Consider the following 23686-nt stretch of genomic DNA (forward strand, 5'->3'; position numbering starts at 1 on the left):
CCCTGCAAGATGTTTAGCCTTGTGCAAAGACACATAATTAAGATTGTCATACATACGTACAAGTGCAGTTACCCCCCATGAAAACCCTCTAGATTGATTAAGGTCACAAAATGCATCCAAGAATACCACACAGATATGTGTGGTACTCTTGTTTGCAAATAGTGTGCAACCTACAACATGAAATATGCTCTAGCTGCTAGTATCCATTATCGTGCATCACATTTGGTTCGATAAATGTCTCACAACTAGTGTCCATTATCGTGCTTTGTCTCATCTACTGCTTCTTGTCTAGACACTTCAAGCAACTCAACTAACAAATCCACAGTATGCTCTACATCTATTGCATCATACATATGGAATGCACCTGTAATGGGTAGATGTAATAATGATGCCACATCATCAAGGGTTATACTCATCTCTCTTATGGGCAGATGGAAACTGCTAGTTTCCTTGTGCCACCTCTCCGCAAAAGCAAACAAAAGTCCCTTGTCTCCTGTCTCCAATGAACATGTAATTAAAGAACTTAAGCTTGTACCAGCTACTAAACCTTCAATCTCAAGTGCAAGCCTTCCAAATTTCTCAACCTTCCTCCCATGAGAGGCTAACTTTAACTTTGTACGTTCCTACAAATAATAATAATTAATTAGGTAAAGTTAATTGACCAATAAAATTTAAATACGTTAAAATTACAAATATAACTACTTTTCCTACCCACACATTGACTGCCACATGACCAACATATGAAGTCAACACTGGTGTATCTTGGGGCCTGCCTGAAAAACCCTGTGAACCATCACCTACATCCTCCGTAACTGGATCGTGAGGCTCCTCATGAGGCTCATCAGTGTCATGATCCACATTTTCAACATCCTTTACAACAGTTATAGCTGCCCATTGTCTATGTGCCAATGTTGTCAGCCTTCAATGATCATGGGCTTCTTGCTTATCACCACTTACATGCCTACCTAAAGCTTTGCCTAAAACTCTACCTAAAGTTCGACGTAATTCTCTCATTCTAACCATAATCTAAATTTTTTCACATTAATATCAATTAATGATATCGTTCTAATCATAACCTACACTATCTTGTTGTGTGTGATCAAAGGATTAGACATGCCCAAATATTACTGAAATACTTCAAATCAAATGACAACTTCAACAAAATAGTCTTAAATTGAAAATAAAACCATACTAATAAATGTTCTAAAACCTTACTAGTATTTATTAAATGTACTATACTTTAAGAAATGTTGTAAAACAAGTTTAAATTAACTTTGAATGATTAATTGAGCATACTAAAATATATTATCAAAATCATTGTACAAATTTATTTTAAATATATTATAAATAACTATTTAATTATTTTACCAAAGAATATTTTAATACTTTTATATATTTAAAAATCAATGTACAATTTTTTTTAGACTTGAAAGAGATATTTATATAAATATTTAATGTTATTAATGTAATAATATTTATACAAGTATATTAATGAATAACACTTTTCTTATGACTTATTTGTTATTTAACTAAAAGTTAAAAATAATACTATATCAATACATTATAATTTTTAAATTTTTTTTTAATAATTATACGGATTGACAATCCATACGGATATGGATTGTCAATCCGTATGGGTTTAACACAGTAAAAAAAGCACACACACAATTAGGGATATAAGGATACTCACGGGGACAAAGAGAGGCAAGACCATCAAGAAGATTATTTGTTGTGATAAATCATGGATTGAGCAACCACAGAATGGTGAATATGAACTGAGGGGAGAGACTCGTGGCACAATAGGGAGGAAGATAAACAATGACAGTCGCAATGGTGTGTGACGAGAGATGAGTGTATTTGAGTTTTAACTGAAGGACAATTTGAAACTTTCACTTCAATTGATGGGTGTAGAAGATATTAAGCTGGTGTAGGAAGAATAACCCCAATCTTTTAAGCTGGTGGAGGGGTCATGACTCCTCTCCACTCTAATCAAGATCTATCACTGATTAATGAGAAACTCCATTAATCATGTCAACGCTAAGTTGATGAAGTTAATTAAATAAGTTGACTAAAAATAACATATATTGTATTTGGAGGGATCACAGTAGATTTTTTTTTTAAGAAACTAAAATCACATTTTATATATTTTGGAGGACTGGAAACATACTTTACTCATAAATAATTCATTCAATGAATAACATGTCTTGTAATAGTTTCTTTCCCTATGTGTTATGTCTTCCAATGTCCACTATTCAAAATGATTGAATGGTCTTAAAAGTTATGGATTCTAATATTTTTTTTAATTCGTTTTAATTTTTAAATCTTTTTATTATATATATCTTTCATTGTTATTCAGTTCAATTTTTATGTTATTTTAATTACTATAAAATCTTCAGTAAAAAGAATAATTACTATAAAATAAAAAAATCTATGTATAACTAAGCTAACGAAAACAATTTAAAATTAATCCCAAAACTCAACTTATAAAATTTTGTGTAACTCCCGATTTTACCCTTTGTTTAGATTAATTGACCATTGGTGCGCATGGCAGCGTAAGTCTGTGAGTTGAGGAAAATACCAGAGATTGAAACGGCTAAACTTGTGCAATGCCTTCTCCTTTATTTAACCCTTTATTGTTGCATCTTCTCTATCCTTTTCTCTTTGCTCACTTTCTTCAAACTTTTATTTACCGTTTTTCTGGATTTCCTGCATCTTTGTTAGTACATTGTTGTTGTGATATTCAGATAATGGGACTCTTATTATCATTTACCATGTAATCAGAGGCCTAGTAAATAGCAGGCGCGGGCAACTGGATCTTTTGGGCACATTACTTCTTTCATTGTAAATTTCCCTTTTTCTGGGTGCATTTTTTTTTATTGAATCTTTTGAAATGCAATTTTTCTTTTTAAATCCTTTGTTTCAATTATCATAAAAACATGTTTAATTGTGTTGTTTGATTGCCATTATTTTCATCATCTAGTATGTTATATAGTATATGGCTATTAATAAATTTCCAATTTGTATCATGTACATCATGAACATGTAATTAGTTTGTTTTTATAGTCTCTCCTTTGTTTTCTTTTTTTTTGTTTTAATACTTGTTAGTTGAAATAGCCAGAAGAACCATCTTCAACAAAATAATAAATCGATGTAAAGATTATCTTGCACTGTCGTTTCAGTAACGTTTTGTTATGATGGACATGACCTCTGTTGAAGAATTGACGATTACATTTTTTTTGAAATGGATTAATAGAGATAGCATCGAGATTCTGTTTGGATCAAAATAATGCACACTTCAAAAAAACATGAAGGTTTATGATTTTGTGCATGCAAGGCACCTAACAGCTTTGTTATGTTACATTAAACTTATAATATAGCCTAATGGCATGGTTGATCCATGTATCCGCCCCACCAATATTTGACGGATAACATTGTTGTTGTATGCTTTCTAGTAGAGATTTAATTCCTTTAAAATCGACATGGTTAAAGTAAGCAATCTTAATTATTGATAAAAAGAAATAACTATTAATGTTCCAATACATCTTTGAATTGCTAGGAATCAGACATACCTGTTTTTGGTATAGTTTATTGAAGTTATCTATGTGTTCTCTCGTTTTCAAGTGACTAAGCATTTTGTTGTCAGCTTTAATGGAACAAGCATATAGGTCTTATAGGGGGTGGTTTCATGAAGTTGGTTGACTTGAATCAAATCCTTGTTTCTTTCAGATATGGTTTTTCATTTGAGATTCTGCTTTTACAGAATATCCAGACCCTGAATGAATATTACTTGACATTGTTGGCTGATGGAATCCATAAGTAACAGTGGATCTAGTGTTGATATGAGAACTGGTCCTACTACAAAGTCAGGTGAAGGAGAACAATTTAACAAAGAAAAGAAACAAGTACCCTCCTCTTCACCCTTTTCATCAGAGTTGAAATCACAAGATCACTTTGACCTTATGCCAAATGCAACAACCACTACAACTCATCCTAGACCTCTAGGTGCAACCTCTCCTACACATGACAAAACTTACTCACAGTCTGAATTGCATAACACACATTTAGTGGCAGAAAATGGTGATGGAAGGCCAGTTAACAGCCATGTGGAAGCACATTCTTCTAACCCTTTTGGCGAAGCTAATCCTTCTCCCTTAGAAAACAACACAGCCCCCTCTACATCGTCACAAAACCCCTTCATAGAGATGAGTGATGCCACCACCAACACTAAACATGTTGGTGCATCTGAATCTGAAAAGGAGCATGACCATCTACATTCATTGCCTTCCATGCAACAAGAAAAAGGTGGCATGCCTAACAATAGTGTAAGTGCATTTCCCACTGATGGTATGCTAGGCCCCCATTCATCATTGGCACCATCCACAAATGAATCATCACAAGGGAATCCCTTCAAAGCGCCACCAACAAGTGAAACCAATAAGAACACTTTTGTTGGTTCAGCTGACTCGGTGAAAGTTGATGAACATCATGATCATGGCAATGAATCACATCATAGACTACCATCACCGGAGCAAGGTCATTGGAGCGTGCCTAGTAGCGAAGCAAGGACACATCCTGCTAACACACATGGTGAAACTCATGTTCCCTCTTCGAGCCAACAATTAGACCCCTTGTTGGAATCAGCACAAAACAAACACCAAGCTGATGCAACTTCTAAGGACCATGCAGGTTCTACTACTATCCCAACAAGTGTTGAACCGCATCATACCTTTTCAGTTACAGAGCAAGGACATCACAACAAGGACAGTAGCAATTCAGAAATAGATAACAAGTCAGACTCATCAGTTTCATCATTTTCCCCAGCTTCTGAATCTTCAACTCAAGACCACATGCATAATTCTGCAAATGCAGTCACTAAAGCACCTCAAAAAAGGGGAAAGGATGTTAGGTTTGCTTCAGAATCTTGTAATGATGATATCCCAATTAGCTCTTTCCAAAAACATGGACAACAAACTAGTGATGGTGAAGGACAAAACTCATCAACAGGTGTTGCTCTTGGCACAAGCAATGGCTCAGAAAAGCAAAATCCTCCACTACAGATAATGGAGCGACCAGAAAATCCTACAACTTCTTCGAACTATAGGTTTCCATCACATGTGTTTGATAGACACAAATCAAAATCAAACACCCAATGGAGCACTGCCTCTAATGAATCATTGTTCAGCATTCAAATGGGAAATACAAGTTTCTCGAATGACATGGGTTGGAGTTGGATGAGCAAATCTGGTGAAATGGATAGACCTGGTGACGCGATCTCGCCTGGCGTATTTCCTCCAAGCAATCAGCCCCCACTCCCACCTCAATCCCCACCCCAACCTCAACCTCAACCTCCAGCTACAAAATTCAGTGATATCAGCCAAAGCACTGCAAAACAACATAAAGGTTCAAGAGTGACTGAACTAAAAGCTGCTGAGACAATGAGAGAGGTTATAATGGAAAACAGTATAAGTAAAGGGGATTTGATACCTGCTGGAGGGGCAACACCTTCCAATATGCGTTCTACTTCTAATGCCCATTCTCACAAATCAGATGGGAGCACCAAATCCTTTGCGTTTAATGTGTAAGTTCTAGCCACTAACTTCTTTTATATGTAAAAAAAAAATAATGTTTGGTTCATTAACTATTCTATTTATAGTGTGTTTAGATTGGCAGTGAGGGATCCAAAATCATGGTGACACCATGAAAAACCGGAAGCAACAACACTGTGTTGCATTGCCTTCAACTTGGAAAAATCTGAATTGATCTTGGCAAAAGGGAAATCAAACCAAACATGATACACCAATATGATATACTAATAGCATGTTTGGTTTAAATTCACTTTTGCCTAAACGAATTCAGATTTTCTACATTGAAGGCTAAGCAACACAAAGTCGTTTCGGGTTTTTTCATGGTACTGTCGTGATTTTGGGTCCCTCACTGCCAATCCAAACATACTAGTAGTACTAGTAGTGTTGTTGAAAAGTGATTATATTATAGTTATATTTAGACCAATGTGAATAATTTTGACCTGGCAAGTGTAAAATTTGGCCCTTGAATTCATAATAAGAATAATAAGAACTGTAACACATGATATAGGGAATGTGAATACATAAACATTGAATTGAGAAATAAATCTTACTATCACTAGACCAAATTACTGGGTAGATGATGCTTCTTGATGGTGGCTAAAGCTTAACTTGATGTTAAGTTTCTTGAGCAAATAATTTAACTGGTTTTGTGATGTGAAGATTGGCAGATGGAGAAAAACCTCTTTCGGCAAAGCATGGTGAAGAGAAGAGAAAGCAGCAGAAACAGCCAGAGCAGCAGGATATTAGACCAGCACCAGATGCAGCACCTCAGAACCCCAAGCCAATCCCAAATGCTCCTCAGAACAAATCATGGTTTTCTTGTTTCTCATGTTGTTAATTAGAACACACTAGGTCACCATCTGATCATAGATTCTCTTGGCTTTTGCCAAAACCATTTTATTGTCTCTATCACCTTGATAGTTTAGTATCATGCACATGTACTTCATAGTTGGGAAATCTGACACAATTTTTCTGATTAACAATGTAACATAATAGGTTAGTTTGATAGCACTGTTGGTAGATAAATGAATCAACAGAAGCAATCAAGGGTCCAGGGATTCAATATATAGCAAATTCTTTTTAGATGGCATCAATGGCACACTAAAACATAAGAACAAGCCTGCAAGGTCACACAAATTTTATGTGGCATAATAACAACATCAGCGGTTTGATTATGTTAATATTACTTTGTCGTCATTTCGCACGTTTGAAGATGTAGTCAAGTAGCCAAAAGTCTTTCAATAGAAGATCACCAGAATGGTAATGAAATGAGGAGGAACCAATTTATAAGTGTTAATGAACAAGAGTTTGAGGAAATCAATGGAACCATAAAACTATTTGGATTACTATCTAATTATTTGAGGATTAAAAAGTTACAAATAAGTTTTATATGAAAAACTCAATCTTGACTAGATTTGTTTTTGACAAAATCCTAGTTCTATATTTTCCATCTACAACCAGGCATATAAGATGATTCTTTCTTCAAAAAAAAAAATAAAAAAATCTACAAGCAGGCAGGAACGAAAAGCTCTTTCATTACTTGAAACAAAGCAGTGCTCCTTATTCTTAATAAGGACCAAACATTCGGCCAAAAACTACCATTGAAAACAATTTATAATTCTGCCAATGTCTCAGTCAGGTTTATTCATTGTCTTTTCTGCTTTTTATCATGAGGCAATAACTTAGACACAGTGCTTTCATCCCCATCATCTTGAAAATTTAGAGATGGCCTATTCCTGAAATTTATGAAGGCTGTAAAAAAAAAAAAAAATACATTAAAGTTTTAGTGCCAAAACCGGTTCTCATTTCTATAAGGGTGCACCGTGCACCTTCATGGATGTTAACAATTCTCATTATCACTTTTCTGAGGTCTACAGTCATTCAACTGATTCAAGACAATACAAGGGTTACAGGTTAAAGAGGGAAAATGTCAAAAGTTTTTCATGAAAAGAGTGTGAGAATTAAATCAATGAGTTCATCCCTTCAGCCTTATAAAAATAATCAACTCATGGAGCCAAATTAAAGCGTATATCTTGAAGTGAAAAAAATTCGGATGCATTTTTAGATTTTCTTCCAATGGGTATTTGTCAATTTATTAAAAAAAATGTCATGTTGGCTCCGAGCCATCCAAATCTAACTTTGAGTTAAAAAATATCACACGAGGACAAAAAATTTCACAAGAATAAAAATGAACTTCACCAAAATTTTATAAGAATGAAAAACATATTTTAGTCATTATAGAAATGACCTAGAGGAGCTATCTAACAGCAGGGTGTCTCTTTCAGCCATGTCCGTAATACGAGTTACCCCTCATTTGCAGGCTACATTCAAGAATCATACAGCATATCATAGAATAGACATGAAGGCATAATAGTTAACGAGGCTTGCACAACTGCCAAGGCTCACATACATCTTAGAATGTATAATTGAATTAAATCTTTAGTGCTGCACTTATATAACAACAATAGTCTTATCTTGTTAGGTAAGATCAGCTACATGGATTATAATGTTAATGTTATTTTGCTGGGTTAAAGACTAAAAGTTCAGAATACAGAAATATTACTCATAATGAGATTCATCTTAACCAATTTCACCAATGTCCTTCTTAGCCTTTCTCTCCTCTTCTTTCCGGACTAAAAATCATAAAATCTATTTTTCTCACAAGTGTCTCCTTAGGCCTTTTTTACAATGTTGGCCAGCTATATTATTTTATGGATCACCATGACATTTATGTGAAATATCAACTAACTTTGTTAATGATTAATCTTCATTCATTAGGGAATCAAGACTTAAACTCAAGACTTTACTTAAAGGACGAGTTTAGTATCATTCGCACTTATTTACTCAATTAAAATTTAAATGACCAAAATTATACAATTATGATACCTAATAGACAAATATAAAATTAAGCAAAAAATTATTATTTAGTCTGAACTTTTAAAATATTAGTATAACACTCTTTTTTATTGAAGAGTACTAAAGTGAATCCTTATGTCAAGGGGATCTAACTCAGTTAGTTGAGTAGTATATATGAGTTATTATAAACTTTTGATCCTGTTTTTAATTTTTACGGATAAATAAAATAAACCCTTATCATTTGCACAAAGAATAGTGGACATTAGGATGAGTTAAAAAACAGAAAAATTAGTCTTCTCATAAATTTAAAGAACTCTATGGTGGTTAGAAATTTTATTCTATTTTGAGTTTTTTTTTTATCTTTTTGAGTTTTTTTTATCTTGAATTAATTTATTCATTTTAAGATAAATTTAGTTTAGTTTTCCATTTAATTAGGCTAGTTACCTTATTAAGTACATCTACAAATAGATTTTTAGGTATCCTAATCAAATGAATAAACTAAATGTTAATTATGTTTTTGGCCTTAAACCCTTTTTAAATTTCATTTTTAATTATTAAACAAAATTTATAAGGTTTTTTGTTCTATACTTTTTATTCCTTAACAATTTTAGTCCCTCTTGTTGAGTAAAAATATTAGTTAATAACATAATAGCGACAAATCCAATAACTTTACCACATCATGAATGAATCTCATGGAAGTATCTATTTGTACTTTTTTATATATAAATTGTGTTTTTAATTTCACGTCTATTCAGACCAATTGATAAAATTGGACTAGTTACGAGAAATTAAAAATATAATTTAAAAAATAATTAGATATGATTGTCCCATCAAGGAAGAAATGACGAATCACAAGACTTAGCCATTCAGATATGTATATAGTAAATAATGTTGTTCAGTTACACACCCATTCAGAAATGTAGTTATAGCTTCATTAAGTTTAGGAATATAAAGGTTGATAACTCCAACATCCTATTCACCAAGTTGAATTCAATAACTTAAAAGTGATGGAAAAACTTGACCAAAATCACATAATTCTATTGGTTTTTTACCTTGTATTACATACTAAAGGACACAGCCTCTGATGAAAATTTCCTTTCACACAGGCCACTTGAACAATGGATAATATTAATTCATGGAAACTAAACTAACCAAAGATAATCTCATTGTTTCCACTTCCCTCTACATTCCAAGATGAATGAATTATAAATCCATTCACATTGCCTCTAAAATGAGTTAGATAAAACAGTGATATGCTTCATTGGATTGGCCACTTCCTTGCCCCCAGCATGCATGACAAACTCAGCTGGGGTGAGAAAGTTACCATGGCAGACACAAACAATACACACTTGACCAGACCTATACTTGTACAGAAACCCTTCTATTCTCTTCCCATTGGGGCCATCTCCAGTAGTAGTCACACTCGGCATCTGTCTCAGGATCTCCATTACATCGCCTTTAAGACTGCAGTAGTTCCCAAGTTTATGTTTTTTAGCCGGATTCTCCGGCTTACTGTCAGCAGGCCTAGGTGAAATTGCCTTGGCCATTGTTTTGAGGGAAGCCTTGGAATCGTTTTCCTCCTTGGTTGATGTTTGGATGTTCAAAGCAACTCCTTTGGCTGCATGTGTAGGACCTATATATGGAATGTTGCATGAGACACCTCTGAGTGTATCTTTGGGATAGAAAGCATACAATAAAGGTTCAGGTTCAGATAACCAAGATCAAAAGAAAAAATAGTCAAATATCAGCAATAGAGTTAATGTGATCAACTATGAGAATTTTTTCTCTTTTAAAGCTAAACTTATATTAATGAATTTAGAAAGCAAACTAAAACATACTTAAAGCAATGCAAAGAAATCTGTGATACAAAACACTTACAGCTTTAATAATATTCTGCTCCATATGTGCTATTGCAAATGATTCAGAGGTACGTCTCAGCATTACTGCTAGATGAGAAAATTCATTTCTATTGTATCTAATTGTAATCAAGCCGCTGTTTGTTCATGAGTTAATAATGTATTACAGCTAAACCTTAACCACTTACAAGGTTTTTTTTGTAAAATGGTTTTGTAGGGAGGAAAACGGTACTTTAGGACCCTTTGTTGCATTTAGTGGCCAATTTTTCCAAAACAACCCAAGTGAAAACCACCATGAAAACAATGAAGAAAACATGAACAGAACAAAAGATCCTCTCCCAAATTATGAATTTTTAATGCCAAAAACGAATATCTTTGATGTATAAATCTATCAGGGAATGTTGCAAATCCAGCTTTACTTTCATAAATGTTACATCTTGGTTTCTAATCATTATATAGATAAAACAAATTAAAGAGATGTATCTAGTGGTATAAGTTTGGCTTCACACTTGCAGCATACATAATAATCTATTAGTATGTGGCAAGAAAGTATAGGAACTGTGTTTCGGAGGACACAAATCATAAATAATTAATACTTGAATAAGATTAAGAAATTAAACAAAAACAAAAGTTATAGTCTAAAGGAATCATACACCAGCAAACCAATTTCTATATGTAAACGGGCATCTGGATCCAGAGAATGATGTAACATTATGTCCTGACATATCAAGGATGCTTAAATTATTTTTTCTAGTATATAAATATTAGTACGCTGATATGATAACCATTATCCACCAATGAAGATAGAATTTGGGTTAGTGAAGATTAGTCATACAAAGAATAGGAAAACACTTATACAAGATCAACTCTAAACTAGTTGTGATATCATTAAAAATTTATATAAAGAATAAACTCATATTGAGGGAGATAATTTACAGAGTTAAACATAACTCTGCAAGAACAAAATTGATATGGAAGGCCATTAAAAGGAATTTCTAAAAGACTACTGTTAATTTTTTCTCTATGGGTACATGTTAAGAATTAAATGCACTTGTTTTCACTAAATCATGTCTTTTTGAAAGTCTCACTCTTTAGAATAAAGTTACCCCATAACATATTCAAGGTTACCATTTGTTATTAAATTGCAGTCTTAACCATGTCTTATAACACCTAAGTACATCAGCAAATTCTATCCTGTCTTCAACATGTATTATATATTTCCACAACTATCCAAGGTTATGTTTGCCTTCAGCCCAATATTTAGCAAAACCCCATGGCAAAATTTGAGTACCAACACAAAGCACACTTGTGATTGCCATGTGAGGCTGTTTGACTAACAACTAGGAATACTTTTGCATTTGGAGTTGCATTTGCCTTCAAAGTAAACAAGAATATTTAATTTTCAAGTGTTCTTCTCTTATCCCCCAGGTTTTTCACTTTTCACTCATACAAGCATCAAAGATAAATCTTTCTATACTCTTCATCACTAATCACCAATAACACTAGGAAGCAAGATGAATCAAATAATAATAAAAAAAATCTAATTGATGTAAATAACCTAAAATTCAATGAAAAAAAGAAAAATGGCATAAAAAAAGGGAGGGGAAGGGGGGGATAGTCCCCAAAACCAAAAATTGTTTCATCTTATTTTTTTAAATAACTTAGCTGCAACATAAACAAATATTCTAATGCAGTCACCAGAAACATTAGTCAAGGAATTAAACAAGACATAAGAATACATACATACCATCACATGTACATGTTGGCAACTGCCTAATCCCCCCACCCAAAAAAAAAACTAATATTTTGCAATACATGCTAAGCCAAAGTTCCAAACACATAACCAGAGGAAGAAGACATGAGCGAAAGAAATTGATTACCCTGAAGCCCTGAATCCTGAGAAGAACTTGGGAGTGGGTTTGGTTTGTGAAGTGATGACGATGTGTTGTTGACATTGACAGCAGAAGAAGCAGCCACCCAAGCAAGCACTTGAGGTGAGAGTGCAGCCACCCTCCTCTGCCTCTCTGCTGGCAATGAGCAAGATCTGCCAAGAGATGTGCCCCACTGGGCCCCATTTGCAACACCAACTACTACTAATGATGATGATGATGACCTTCTCAACCCCCTCTCTTTCTCTTCTGCATTCTCACCACAAGGTGAAAGCTTTAGAGTAAGGTCTATTTTCTTGGACTTGTACTCTTTCTCATTGTAACACCTCTGCACCCAACAAGAAACACACACAAAAAGTAAAATTAATCTCATAATCTCAGACTCTTAGGCCTTGTTGCATGATGAAAATAAAAACTAAAAAAAAAAAAACAACTTGATCAACAATTTTTTTTCTTTTTTTCTTTTATTTACCTCCATTGAAACCAAGGATCAAAGAAGGAATCCTTCAACACAACAACTCCCTTGAAGGTTTCTCTATGAGAAAAAAAATATAAAAATGCATGAACCAGTTAGGCGCAAAAGTACAATTTGAGTGGTCCACTTAGAAGAAAAAAACGCAAATTTAAAAGGACAAAGAGCTACTAAGCTCAAATTTTGTGTGGAAATTAAGAGAAGAAGAAAAAAAATTAATAGGGGCAAGGTGGCTCACAATTTTTGTTATGAAGATGATTTTAAAGAAAGAAGTGAATGGAAAAAAGAGTCAACAAAATTGAAGAATCAGAGAGAGAGAGAGAGAGAGAGAGAAGAAAACTGAAAAGGGCTTGAGAAAGAGAGAGAGAGAGAGAGATGAAAGAGGAAGAGTGAGTTTTGTTTGTTGTTGTTAATGCTTTTGTTGAATGATGTTTCAATGTTTTTCATGGGTGTAGTTCGTGAATTATGAGGAAGCGTTTGAGAAGTTCCACGTGGTAATCAGTGGAGAGAGAGGTTGGTTCACATCGTCTACGGTTACAGTACACTTGTGCTTCGTCTCTCTGCACTTTGCAGGCACCACCCTCCTACGACACCTTTCTTTCGCCATGATGCCACGTAATGTAATTCCCTACGCCACTTTGGGGGTAATAACGCCAACTCACTGCCACAACCTAACCTGTTTTTCTAGAGACTTGGGAGTGCTTGTCTCTTATTAAATATTTTTAATTAGATTAAATTTCACATATTATTTTAGTAGAACGGAAAGAAAAAGATAAAAATAAATAAATTAAATTTTAAAAATGTGAGTCTTGTGTAATTTTACTTCATTTTCACCCTCTTTTGCCTCTAAAACAAGAAGTTAGAATGCGTTCATTTGCAGACAAAGAAAAAGGAAAATGGAAGAAATGAATAATAAAATTATATGAAATCCACATTTTTATATTATGCTTTAACTCAACTTTTATCTCACTTCACTTTTTTTTTTCAATTTCTTTTCACTCTACTTAATAGATCATGTATTGGTTTTCTAAATATTTTTTAATTAGATCTTTGCATCTAATAGGGATCAGGGTTAGTTTAAGGCCCAAATAGCTTAAGAAACAGCTTTAGGTTAAAAAAAAAATTCTAACTTTTTTTTAGTATTAATATACCCAAAAAATATTATAGTAAAATTATATTTAAAAATAAATTTTAATTAAAATATTATAAGTAACTGTTAATCATTTTATTGGTATCATAAATAACAATTAATGAGTAATAACTTTTTAAAAATTGTTAAATAAAATTAATTACGACAATTTAATCAATAATTTTACATCACAAAAAGTTCAAAAAATTAATTTTAAATAAAACAATGATAATTTTAATAAATTATTTTATGAATAAATAAAATTTTGCATTCTTAAATTTGCTTTAAATCTCTCAAATCCTTGAGTTATCCCTCTTAAGAGAATCTTATTAAAGATATCTCATCAGATTTTTTAACAAAGATTAATCATTAATAAAATTAATGGATTTTCTAACAAAGATTAATCATTAATAAAATTAATGGATAATATTCAATAGTGACGAATCCATAAAATTGAAATTAATTTTTATTAAATAATGATAACCTTAATTGTTATTATAATAACAACAAACATACAATTAATTTTACACTAATTATCACTTTAATCATTGTAATAAAACAACAAACATAATTAATTTTAGACAATTTTATACTAATTAACATTAACTATTATTATATTAACAACTTACAAAATTAATTTTATACTAATTAACTTAAAAATTATATGTATATAAATGAAAATTCCAAGAAAAGAGGTGGACACGAGTCATTGCTCACCTCCCTCTGCATCCGTCCCTACTCACCAACATATCATAGTGACTCAAACAAAATATGACTTTGATTTTCTAAATATTGATCATATTAATTTTAGTTCTCCAAAAATAATCATTTGTATTTGTTTCCTTAAATTTCCAAAATTCTCCTTTTAAGGTCTTTATTTAATCTGATAATTTTTTCTTGTTGAAAGTTTATTGCAGTAGTTATTCTAGCATTAGTATTTTCATTTCTACCATTAGCATTTGTGCCATGCAAGAATAGAAACAAAACCAAATCACAACTTCATTATTTCCAAAGAAATACTTACAATAAAACTTATTTATTACTTTTGTTGTTGGTAGAACCTTATTCTTGAAACGAACATCAACATATGATTGATTGACTGACTGTAATAATTTGAGTCTTAACCAAGCTTACAATAGGTGAAGGTAGTTACATTTAATAAAAAAAAAATAATGGAGTTAAATAAAGGACTTAAAAGCAAAACTTTGAAAATTTCAAGAAGCAAATGCAATGAAATTAATTTGGAGGTACTGGAACCAATATGGATCAATAATATCTGGAAGACCAAAATTATATTTAACATTTTCTCTTATAGAAAATTAATCATGAGGATATAATTAGTCTCTAAATCAAGTATTTGTTATCTTTGTAGGTCTACATTGAATATTCTTACCTCTACAAAGGTCAATATTCTCGTCTTAGCATATTCTTCTCAACAAGATTTTTCAACAAATGTTCTCATCTTTGTAGATACACTCGACACAAGTATTTTTTTCATAGGCCTCTTCAGACTTCACTCTACAATAACCTTACTGCAAAGTCACACAAGTTACATAAACATTTAATTTCCATAACAACAATTAGACAAGAGTACCCCAACTAAAAAATTGAAAAAAAAAAATAGTTTGTTGTTAAGCTTGACCCAATATTCAAGCTTTGATATCACTTTTTTAATCAAGTGACCTTAATAATTCAAGAGTCTGTTAATTGAGTTTTTTTTAAAATTGTTTCCCTGACCTTTAATATATATATATATATATATATATATATATATATATATATATGTGTGTGTGTGTGTGTGTAAAGTATGTAATTTGTTAAATCTCATAATAAAAAAGATATTCCAATTATGTTGGTACCTTTTTTTCAGCCCATCATCGATCACCTAGCCACAATATTATTAAGAAAACAAGAAGAACAAGAGACCTTGGGGGGCTAGACAAAAATCAAAGCAAGAAATCAACTAAAACAATACCAAAGGAATCCGCATTGAATGCAGAAAAAACTGAGACTAATGAACTGACAATGTAAAGTCAATCCTATTGCCAATATCTTAGTTAGCTAACTATCAGCACACTGATTACCTTAACTATAAATATGAGAAAATTGGAAGTTCATGGAAGAGCATAATCTAAGACAATGATTCCACTTGTTTTTGTATTCTCAGGGAACAATATTATTTTAAATTTCTAAAATCCAATATGATTTTCTAAAATTCAATATTATTTAAATTTTCTTATTTTTTAAAATGGGTTGATTAGGTCAGGTCAGAGCATTTCTAAAATCCAATATGTTTATATATATATATATATATATATATATATATATATATATATTAATTGAATGAGTTAACATGTACATGGACAAATTTAAATGAATTGATTTGAATTTAATTCAAACATAAAAAAATTCAATCTAAATTATTTGAATTAGATTAGATTTGCATGACTTATACTTGCAAATACTTTTACTTTTCCTTTTTTTGTCTTTCCTATGAACTGTTTGTTAAAAAAATAAAATATAAGTGAGCCATTTAAATTAAAATAGAATTCAAAAATTATGAAACTCACATAAAACTCATCATCTTATTTTTCCTTTATTTCTTTCTCATCATCTTTCCTCCATTTCATTTACTACCTAATAAAGCATAAATTCAGCTATAGGGAAGTGTTAAATTTGGTATGTTGTAGACCCAAACCAAATCAATTGAATGATTAGGCAAAGTGTTAAATGCACAGGGCGAAGGTTTTGGAACATGGGATGCTATGCCAGGCAAGACAAGACGCGACGTGGAATTCTGAGGTTGAATGATTTGATGTGACAACAAAAAGCTTGCAAACAAAGGGCCCCACTGAAGCTACACTTTTGAAGTTGTCGAAGTTCTAAACAGAGGTGAGAACGCCACGTGTTGGAGACACTGTAACTTTGGTTTGCTTTCACAGTTTAGATTAAAAACTTGGCAACGCGTCAACAGTTGCCACGCCATCACGTCACCTCACTCGCCCCACCTATCTGCTGCCACACCCTACCTTCCCTGCTCATCTACATTTCCTTTTTTCACCGTTTCCTCTTCTCTATTTTATTTTAAAATAATTTTCTTAGTTCTTGTTTATGCATTTTTTTTTATCTTTTTTTAAATATAAGTGAGATTGTCTCAATAAAAATTAACTATCATATAAATAGAAGAAAATTTATAAACCTTATTCTTTAATTTTAAATTGAAGTATAATATTAAATTCATTTATATAATTGTCAATGATTATGGTTCGGTGGTAAAATTGTCTCTCGTGTTACTCCTCAATTTGCACAACACTTTTGATCATTATGTTACAAAATGACTGAAAGATCAAGTTTGAGTAAAGACATGAATGATGAATTAAACAAGATCAAAGGTATTTGTAAAAAAAATGATTTTAAACGTATAAATTAAAATATAAAATTTTGTAATTATAAAAATTAAATGAGTAATTTTTCGAAAAACAAAAATACAAGTAAAAATTTAATTTTTTTAAAAATATATAAAAATTTAGGTATTAATTTTTTGACGGAATAAAGTTAGGTATTAATAAGACATGTGTTACAAAGAAAAAATATAATAAAATATGGTGTCTTGTTTAAGAATGAAGATTTATTCCTTAAAAAAGAATGAAGATTTATATTAATAATACAGGGATGGGGGATTATATTAAAAATTGATTTCAAAATAAATAATATTTAAAGATAAATTTATGTTTAACAATATTATTTTAAAATAAATTTAGGAAAATTCATTTTAAAGTGTACTTTTTAAAATTTTATTCTATACCATATATATAAAAATAATTCTATATGTTAAAAATTTAAACATTTTTAGTTTTATAAAATTAATTCTTCTTAATGTAAGATTAATTCTAAAACTCGAAAGCTAATACAAAGTTTCTGTTGCAAATGTGATTTAGAGAACGAACCTAAAAACCTTGCCTAAAAAGAGTACTGAATATTTTATATTTGAGTGCCGTAAACTAAATAAGCAAATTAACTCAAATTCTGAGATTTTTATATTATACATGACTGTTTTTAATGTTTATAGCAAATTCCTTGTAAAGAAGGGTATACAATGTAAGTAATTGTTGGATAATAGAGTACTAGTGTAATATATAAAAGTGCTAGTGAAATATATTTTTCTTAAAAAATAAGATTAGTGTAAGAGTAAAAAAAAAAAAGGAGAGAAGTAAAGGAGAATTTGTTGATTGACAATTACATTTGGTAAAAATAGTTGAAAGTTTGAAAAATAATTTAGTAACTAACAGTTTAAAGTTGTTAAGTTAATTTATTGGTTTTTTTTCACTATGTATGTTATTAGTGTGGAATTATTTATTGATTTTATTGATAATGATTTTCTGTCATAAAACTTAATTCAGCACCTTTAATAAAATTATCTTTCTAATCATGTTTTATCATCGTTCAAACCTAAAATATTAATTAATTCAAACTTAATTACACTATAACGAATGACATGCGGGTAAGTTATAAGTATTTGATAATAAAAAAAAGTAGTTGAAAAAAAAAAAGATAGTAATTAATAGTTGAAAGCTGTTAAGTTAGTTTATTGAGTTATATATTTTTTTTGTCATTTATGCCATTGGTGTGCCAGTAGACATCAACTTTGTTAATTAGTATTATCTATTTGTTAAAAAACTTAGCTGATCACCTTTGATAAAACTCTTCTTCTAATCATATCTTTTTATTTATAAGATTTAAACACGAGACATTGCTTAAGTGATTTAAATCAATTACACTTAGACCGATGACATGTTGATGAGTTATAAGTGTTTAATTTCATTGCATTGATAAAATATATATTGGGGTAATTATAATTTTTAATTAATTTTAAATGCTTGTAATTTTCTTTTATTAATTTTTAATTACATTTTTTAGTTTCAATCATTATACTATTATTTTTTTATTATGTAATTCCTTCATCCCTATTTATAAGATTCTTTCAATTAATTCACATCCCTTAAAAAAAGTAATTAATTTAGTTAATTTCATTAAATATGTCAATTATTATACTCTTATTTCAAAATTACTTTTTTCTTATTTTTCTATCCACTAAATTGCTTTTCATTAACTTTTGGAGATATAATAATATAATACATGTGTTTAGGATAAAATATAATTGACACATCTAAAAATTAGAAAATACTCTTTTTAAAAGAGAAACAAATTTTTAAAAATGATATTATAATAAGAAATAGAGGGGTATTCTATTGTTAATTTTATATTGTTTGTTAAAATATTTTCAACCACATTAAAAAAAACAAATTAACATACACTTAAGTAAATGTCATAATGTCATTATGTTGATTAATGTAATAGTTAAAATATCTCAAACCATAAAGTTAAGATAGTGTAATAAACAATATATATTAGATAGGTGTTCAGCTGGAATAATACGATAGGTGTTCAATCCAACATAAAATAGGAAAGTCAATCATCCTTAAAAGTCCAAAGATTTAAGATCCAACAAAGTTTGTATATATAGAAGTGAGATTCTTGAGACAAAGATCATTATTTACTCATATTTATTATCTTATTTATTACTCTAAACTGAAATTTTACTTAAGCGTCAAAAATATTTTTTTCAGATATTCCATCCTTATCCTTTGACGGATTGCTTAGTCGAGTACTAAGAAAGGATATAACAAAGTAAAGGACACCATTAAGTGTAAAGTATCTTGTCATCTTTAGCCATGAACACCTATAGGAATACGTTTCTTGAATCTGTTAAAAAAAGTTACAACTCTTTGAAATAAGGTTAAGAGATTACTAGAGTCTAGATGTCAGTATTTAGCTTGTAGAAAACAGAATGTGTAGCCAAAGGAAACAAGATAAGCTTCAAATGCTTAAGTTTTTAGCATCTATAAAACTGTAACATTAATTTCAATTAGAGAAGAATAACTTTAAATTCCCTGAATAATTTTTGTTGATCCTGATCTTAACTATTAAACAGAAAAAATATTTAATTCTTTTATGATTTCTTCCGATTACTATTTAATTCTCAGATAGGAACAAAGGTTGTTTATATCTCACTAGAAATGTACACATTTTAAAAAACACCTTTGCATATATGATCCACGCAACCAAAGAGCACAGCCGGCAAAGGAGAAAATTTGAGTAACGCAATTAAAAAAAATAGTCATGTTCACTACTAGAAAAGGAAGTTTCAACATTACAGGAAATCGATATTTAACATCAGTGGTCAACCGATATTCAATAAAATGTTGTTGAAAGTTAAAAGTTTTAACATTGATCCTCCAACCACTGTTGTAGAAAATCAACATTTTCTACATCAGGCTTAACGTACCAACAGATGTAGAAGTTAGACTTTCTGCATTGGTGCTATAATAGAAAACGATGTAAAATAACATTTTTTCACATCGTTGGTTAGTTAAAAAACGATGTAGAAGTTAGACGTTCTACATCACTATTATCATAAGAAACGATGTAAAATAACGCTTTTCGACATCGGTGCTCAGTTAAGAAACGATGTAGAAGGTAGACCTTCTACATCGGTGTTATCATAAGAAACGATGTAAAATAGCGCTTTTCGACATCGATATTCTGTTAAAAAACGATGTTAAATATTTAATAACCTGTAATTAAAAATTGATTAATTAATGATCATTTTTTATATTTTCAATATTAATAACCTTCTACAGATGTGGTTAATTAATAATATAAAAAAGATTATTATCTTATTAATTTTCAAAATTTTGTCCAGCCAAAAAAAGGTTGTGTTAATAAAAACAAATTAAAAATAAAATAATAATTATGTAATTAAGAAAAAACTAGTAAAGGAAACTTATTTTTAATTGGTGGAAGTAGCAATGGGAAAGAATGAAGACGTGCTCATTTATGTTCTTTTACACAAGAATGAAGACCTGTACATTTATGTAATTAAGAATGAAGTAGTAATAGGAAACTTTGAAATAAGATTGCGCAATTGGCTTCTATTTTAGTAGTGTAAAGCAAAATATGCTAATTGCCAAATTGTGCTAAGAACAATGCTAAACACGTATAATGTTATAATGTATGGTCTAGAAAGGAGAGAGAAAAAAAATATCACAATAAATAATTTGATCAAAGAAAAAAATAAAAAGAAATGAAGAAAAAGCAGAGACATGATAATCATTAACCATATAAAAGGCTAGCTGGCTATATATCAATACGATGAGGCACTCGGAAGGCTGAAGAAGCTCTATTATTATTGTACTAAATGAGGACAAAGACTCAAAGAAAGTTTTTCTAATGAGTTTGTTGAATCTTGGAGGAATTTTGAACAATTTGTTAAATAATACAAATATTGTTTTTGGTCAGTAGTTTGGAAAACTTTGTGCAAAATAAATGCTTTTGTGCAACGTACCTGCCCTTTTGTTTTTGTAGGATCACAAATATGTACAAAGATTTCATCGTTGATCACACAATTACTCATAATCAACGCCCAAGCCATATGCTAGTGTTGTAATTAATGTCGTCATATTCTTCTCATTGTTGGACCAAACAAAAACCTTTTCATTGTTTTGCTTTTCCCTTTTTTCTCAAATCAGCAAGGCCAATTAAAGAGATGGCACGTAGCCTCAAAAAGCAAGATGTGTCAATTTTTTTAATCGAGTTTTAAATACCGAAAAGAATTTATATATACTTGGAGGATGGGGATGAATTTATATATATATTGAAAGGAGAGATTATTAAAAGTGATTAATTAGGTTTTTTTGTATAATTTTTTTTTACAGAACATAATTATATTATGAAAACTTGTTCCTGTGAAAAGAGTAAGAGTGTGAAAGTGAAAAGGATTAAAAGAAGATAGATATTTCAGAAATATAAAAAATACCAAAAAATGGGATGTGAAGAATAAAAAAGAGACGTGAATAACATAGGCCCATACTTTTTGGTCAGGCCTTTTATAACCTGCAAACTCGAACTAGGACATCCCACATCCCAGTGACCCATTTTGACAAGACACTCCTAGCACACAGATAGAGAAAGCTCTCTAATTCAACACTAGTGCAATAATGAACCAGAGGGAAAAAAAGGCTTGCTAACGTAACGACATTAAAATGGTGGTTAGTGGCTGAGATTGTATGGAGGCAGAGAAATAAAAGAAGGCTAAAATAAGATTTTTATTTTGATACATATGAATATGTTTAGAATTTACTTTTTTAGAAATTTTGTTGACTTTATGTCCTGACAAAATTGAAGTAGGTTTGAATATAATGATTTTTGTTTATCTTGATTTGATTATGTATACTGATATAAATATAATATTTTTTATATTAAATATATATATAACTTATGTAAAAAGTAGTATCAAAATGGTTAATTCCCTTTATAGACCTTTTACATAAAAATTCAAAAAATTTTATGGATTGGTATGAATTTTTGACCAACGCAGCTTTTTCGGTGATTCTTACTTTTTTAGGAATATTTATAGCGTCTTTTTTTTACAAACCTGTTTATTCAGATTTACAAAATTTGAATTTATTAAATTTATTTGAAAAAAGTGTTCTTAATAAAAAAGTTGCTGATTATTTTCAAAATGTCATAAGTTTAGATATTCAAATTTTACTTCGGATCTAAAAATAATATATTTTAATTTTATAAAAACAAAAAAAATATACTAAAATTTTTATAGAATAAATTTTAAATATTTTTATATTTACTTAAATAAAAAATATATTTTAGTCTAAAAAAAATGTCCAGCAAGATGTGAAGAAAAAGAAAAAGGAGAAAACATGAAATCCTTTTCAAAATGACAAAAAATGGGTTTTTGTGTTACTATTTAAATGTTAGATTAATTCTTTGAATAAGCCAAAGGGGTCTTCATTTTTCTTGATGGTTAAGTACACGTGTGCCAGCAACAATTTCTTGCTGAAAATATTTACCTTCGATTGTTCTTATTTTTACAAGGTTTGGCAGGTATTAGACTATTAGTGAACGGTTTTGACTGAAATTTAGGCATGGATTTGTGTATATAATCTTTTCAGCAATAGCTTCATCTACTATTTGATAGGAAGAGGATATGGATGGTTTTCGTAACAAGTATCATCTTTCTATTTTGTGTAAAAAAAAAAAAACATCATCTTTCTATTTTTTTTTTTTTTTGTGAAATTGAATTTGTACTGCAGGAATTCATACCATTCAACTTTTCTCAATTTTATTAATTTGTGTGATAAGGTAAAATCGAATTGATAAATAGATAAAAAAAAAATCTGAGGGTGAATGATTTTTTGATGTGTCAATCTTTTCCTTTATCAAGTAACAAAGCTATATCAAAAGAGGAATATTTTTTATTTTCTTTTCACAATTTTTTATAAGAGAAAATTTTAATTTTAAAAATATAATAATATTTTAAATTTAACTGATCATCATGCACTAATAATATAAAACAATTTTATATCAATAATCCAATTATATATTACTGGTCATGCATCATCATTAAAAAAATTAACAAAAATATTATATATGATAAATTATGATTATACAATAATGTGAAATTATTTTACATGATCACTTTATAACTTATTTTTTTAATCAAAATTAATTACTTTTTAGTTTAAAATATTCATATAATGAATTTTTTTATACACAAAAATTTAAACACAAATTTTATTTAAGACAAATAAGATGGATATTGTCTAAACACTTGTCGACCAATCACAAATTTAAATTTTTGCATTACAAAACTTAGTATATAACATTCCGTTGCTAAAAAAAATAAAAATTTAAAGCAAAACTTTTTCCATGGAGTAGAAGGAGGGAGAAGGGAGCACCATCCATTGCATGGCACGTGGACATGGAAGCAAAGGAAATCCAATGAGTGATCTTGGTCATGCACCATTATCATCCACACAGCG

General features: G+C 30.3%; 3 protein-coding genes across 5 annotated transcripts; 1 reads left to right on the top strand and 2 right to left on the bottom strand.

The window, feature by feature from the left end:
• Positions 1-245: 245 nt before the first annotated feature.
• On the bottom strand, positions 246-1023 carry LOC114415937 (protein MAIN-LIKE 1-like). The gene is made up of 3 exons (XM_028380799.1): positions 958-1023; positions 712-870; positions 246-623 (listed from the first exon to the last, which is right to left on the bottom strand). The coding sequence occupies exons 1-3, from the start codon at positions 1021-1023 to the stop codon at positions 246-248; spliced, it is 603 nt and encodes a 200-aa protein (XP_028236600.1).
• Positions 1024-3782: 2759 nt separating this feature from the next.
• Positions 3783-6636, top strand: LOC114414192 (chitinase-like protein PB1E7.04c). Its single transcript, XM_028378508.1, has 2 exons — positions 3783-5578; positions 6246-6636. The coding sequence occupies exons 1-2, from the start codon at positions 3804-3806 to the stop codon at positions 6421-6423; spliced, it is 1953 nt and encodes a 650-aa protein (XP_028234309.1). The 5' UTR covers positions 3783-3803; the 3' UTR covers positions 6424-6636.
• Positions 6637-9435: 2799 nt separating this feature from the next.
• Positions 9436-13244, bottom strand: LOC114416626 (ninja-family protein AFP3-like). Of its 3 annotated transcripts, XM_028381569.1 has the most exons (4): positions 12897-13218; positions 12659-12721; positions 12178-12514; positions 9436-10113 (listed from the first exon to the last, which is right to left on the bottom strand). In XM_028381569.1, exons 2-4 carry the CDS (start codon positions 12662-12664, stop codon positions 9668-9670), a joined length of 789 nt encoding a protein of 262 aa, XP_028237370.1. In that variant the 5' UTR covers positions 12665-12721; positions 12897-13218; the 3' UTR covers positions 9436-9667. The 3 variants fall into 3 exon arrangements, with proteins under 3 accessions (XP_028237370.1, XP_028237371.1, XP_028237369.1); XM_028381570.1 differs by having other exon boundaries at positions 9436-10074; positions 12659-13244; XM_028381568.1 differs by having other exon boundaries at positions 12659-13244.
• Between the last annotated feature and the right edge of the window lie 10442 nt (positions 13245-23686).

The sequence above is a fragment of the Glycine soja genome, chromosome 6, assembly GCF_004193775.1.
Source record: "Glycine soja cultivar W05 chromosome 6, ASM419377v2, whole genome shotgun sequence".
In the NCBI taxonomy this organism is placed as follows: domain Eukaryota; kingdom Viridiplantae; phylum Streptophyta; class Magnoliopsida; order Fabales; family Fabaceae; genus Glycine; species Glycine soja.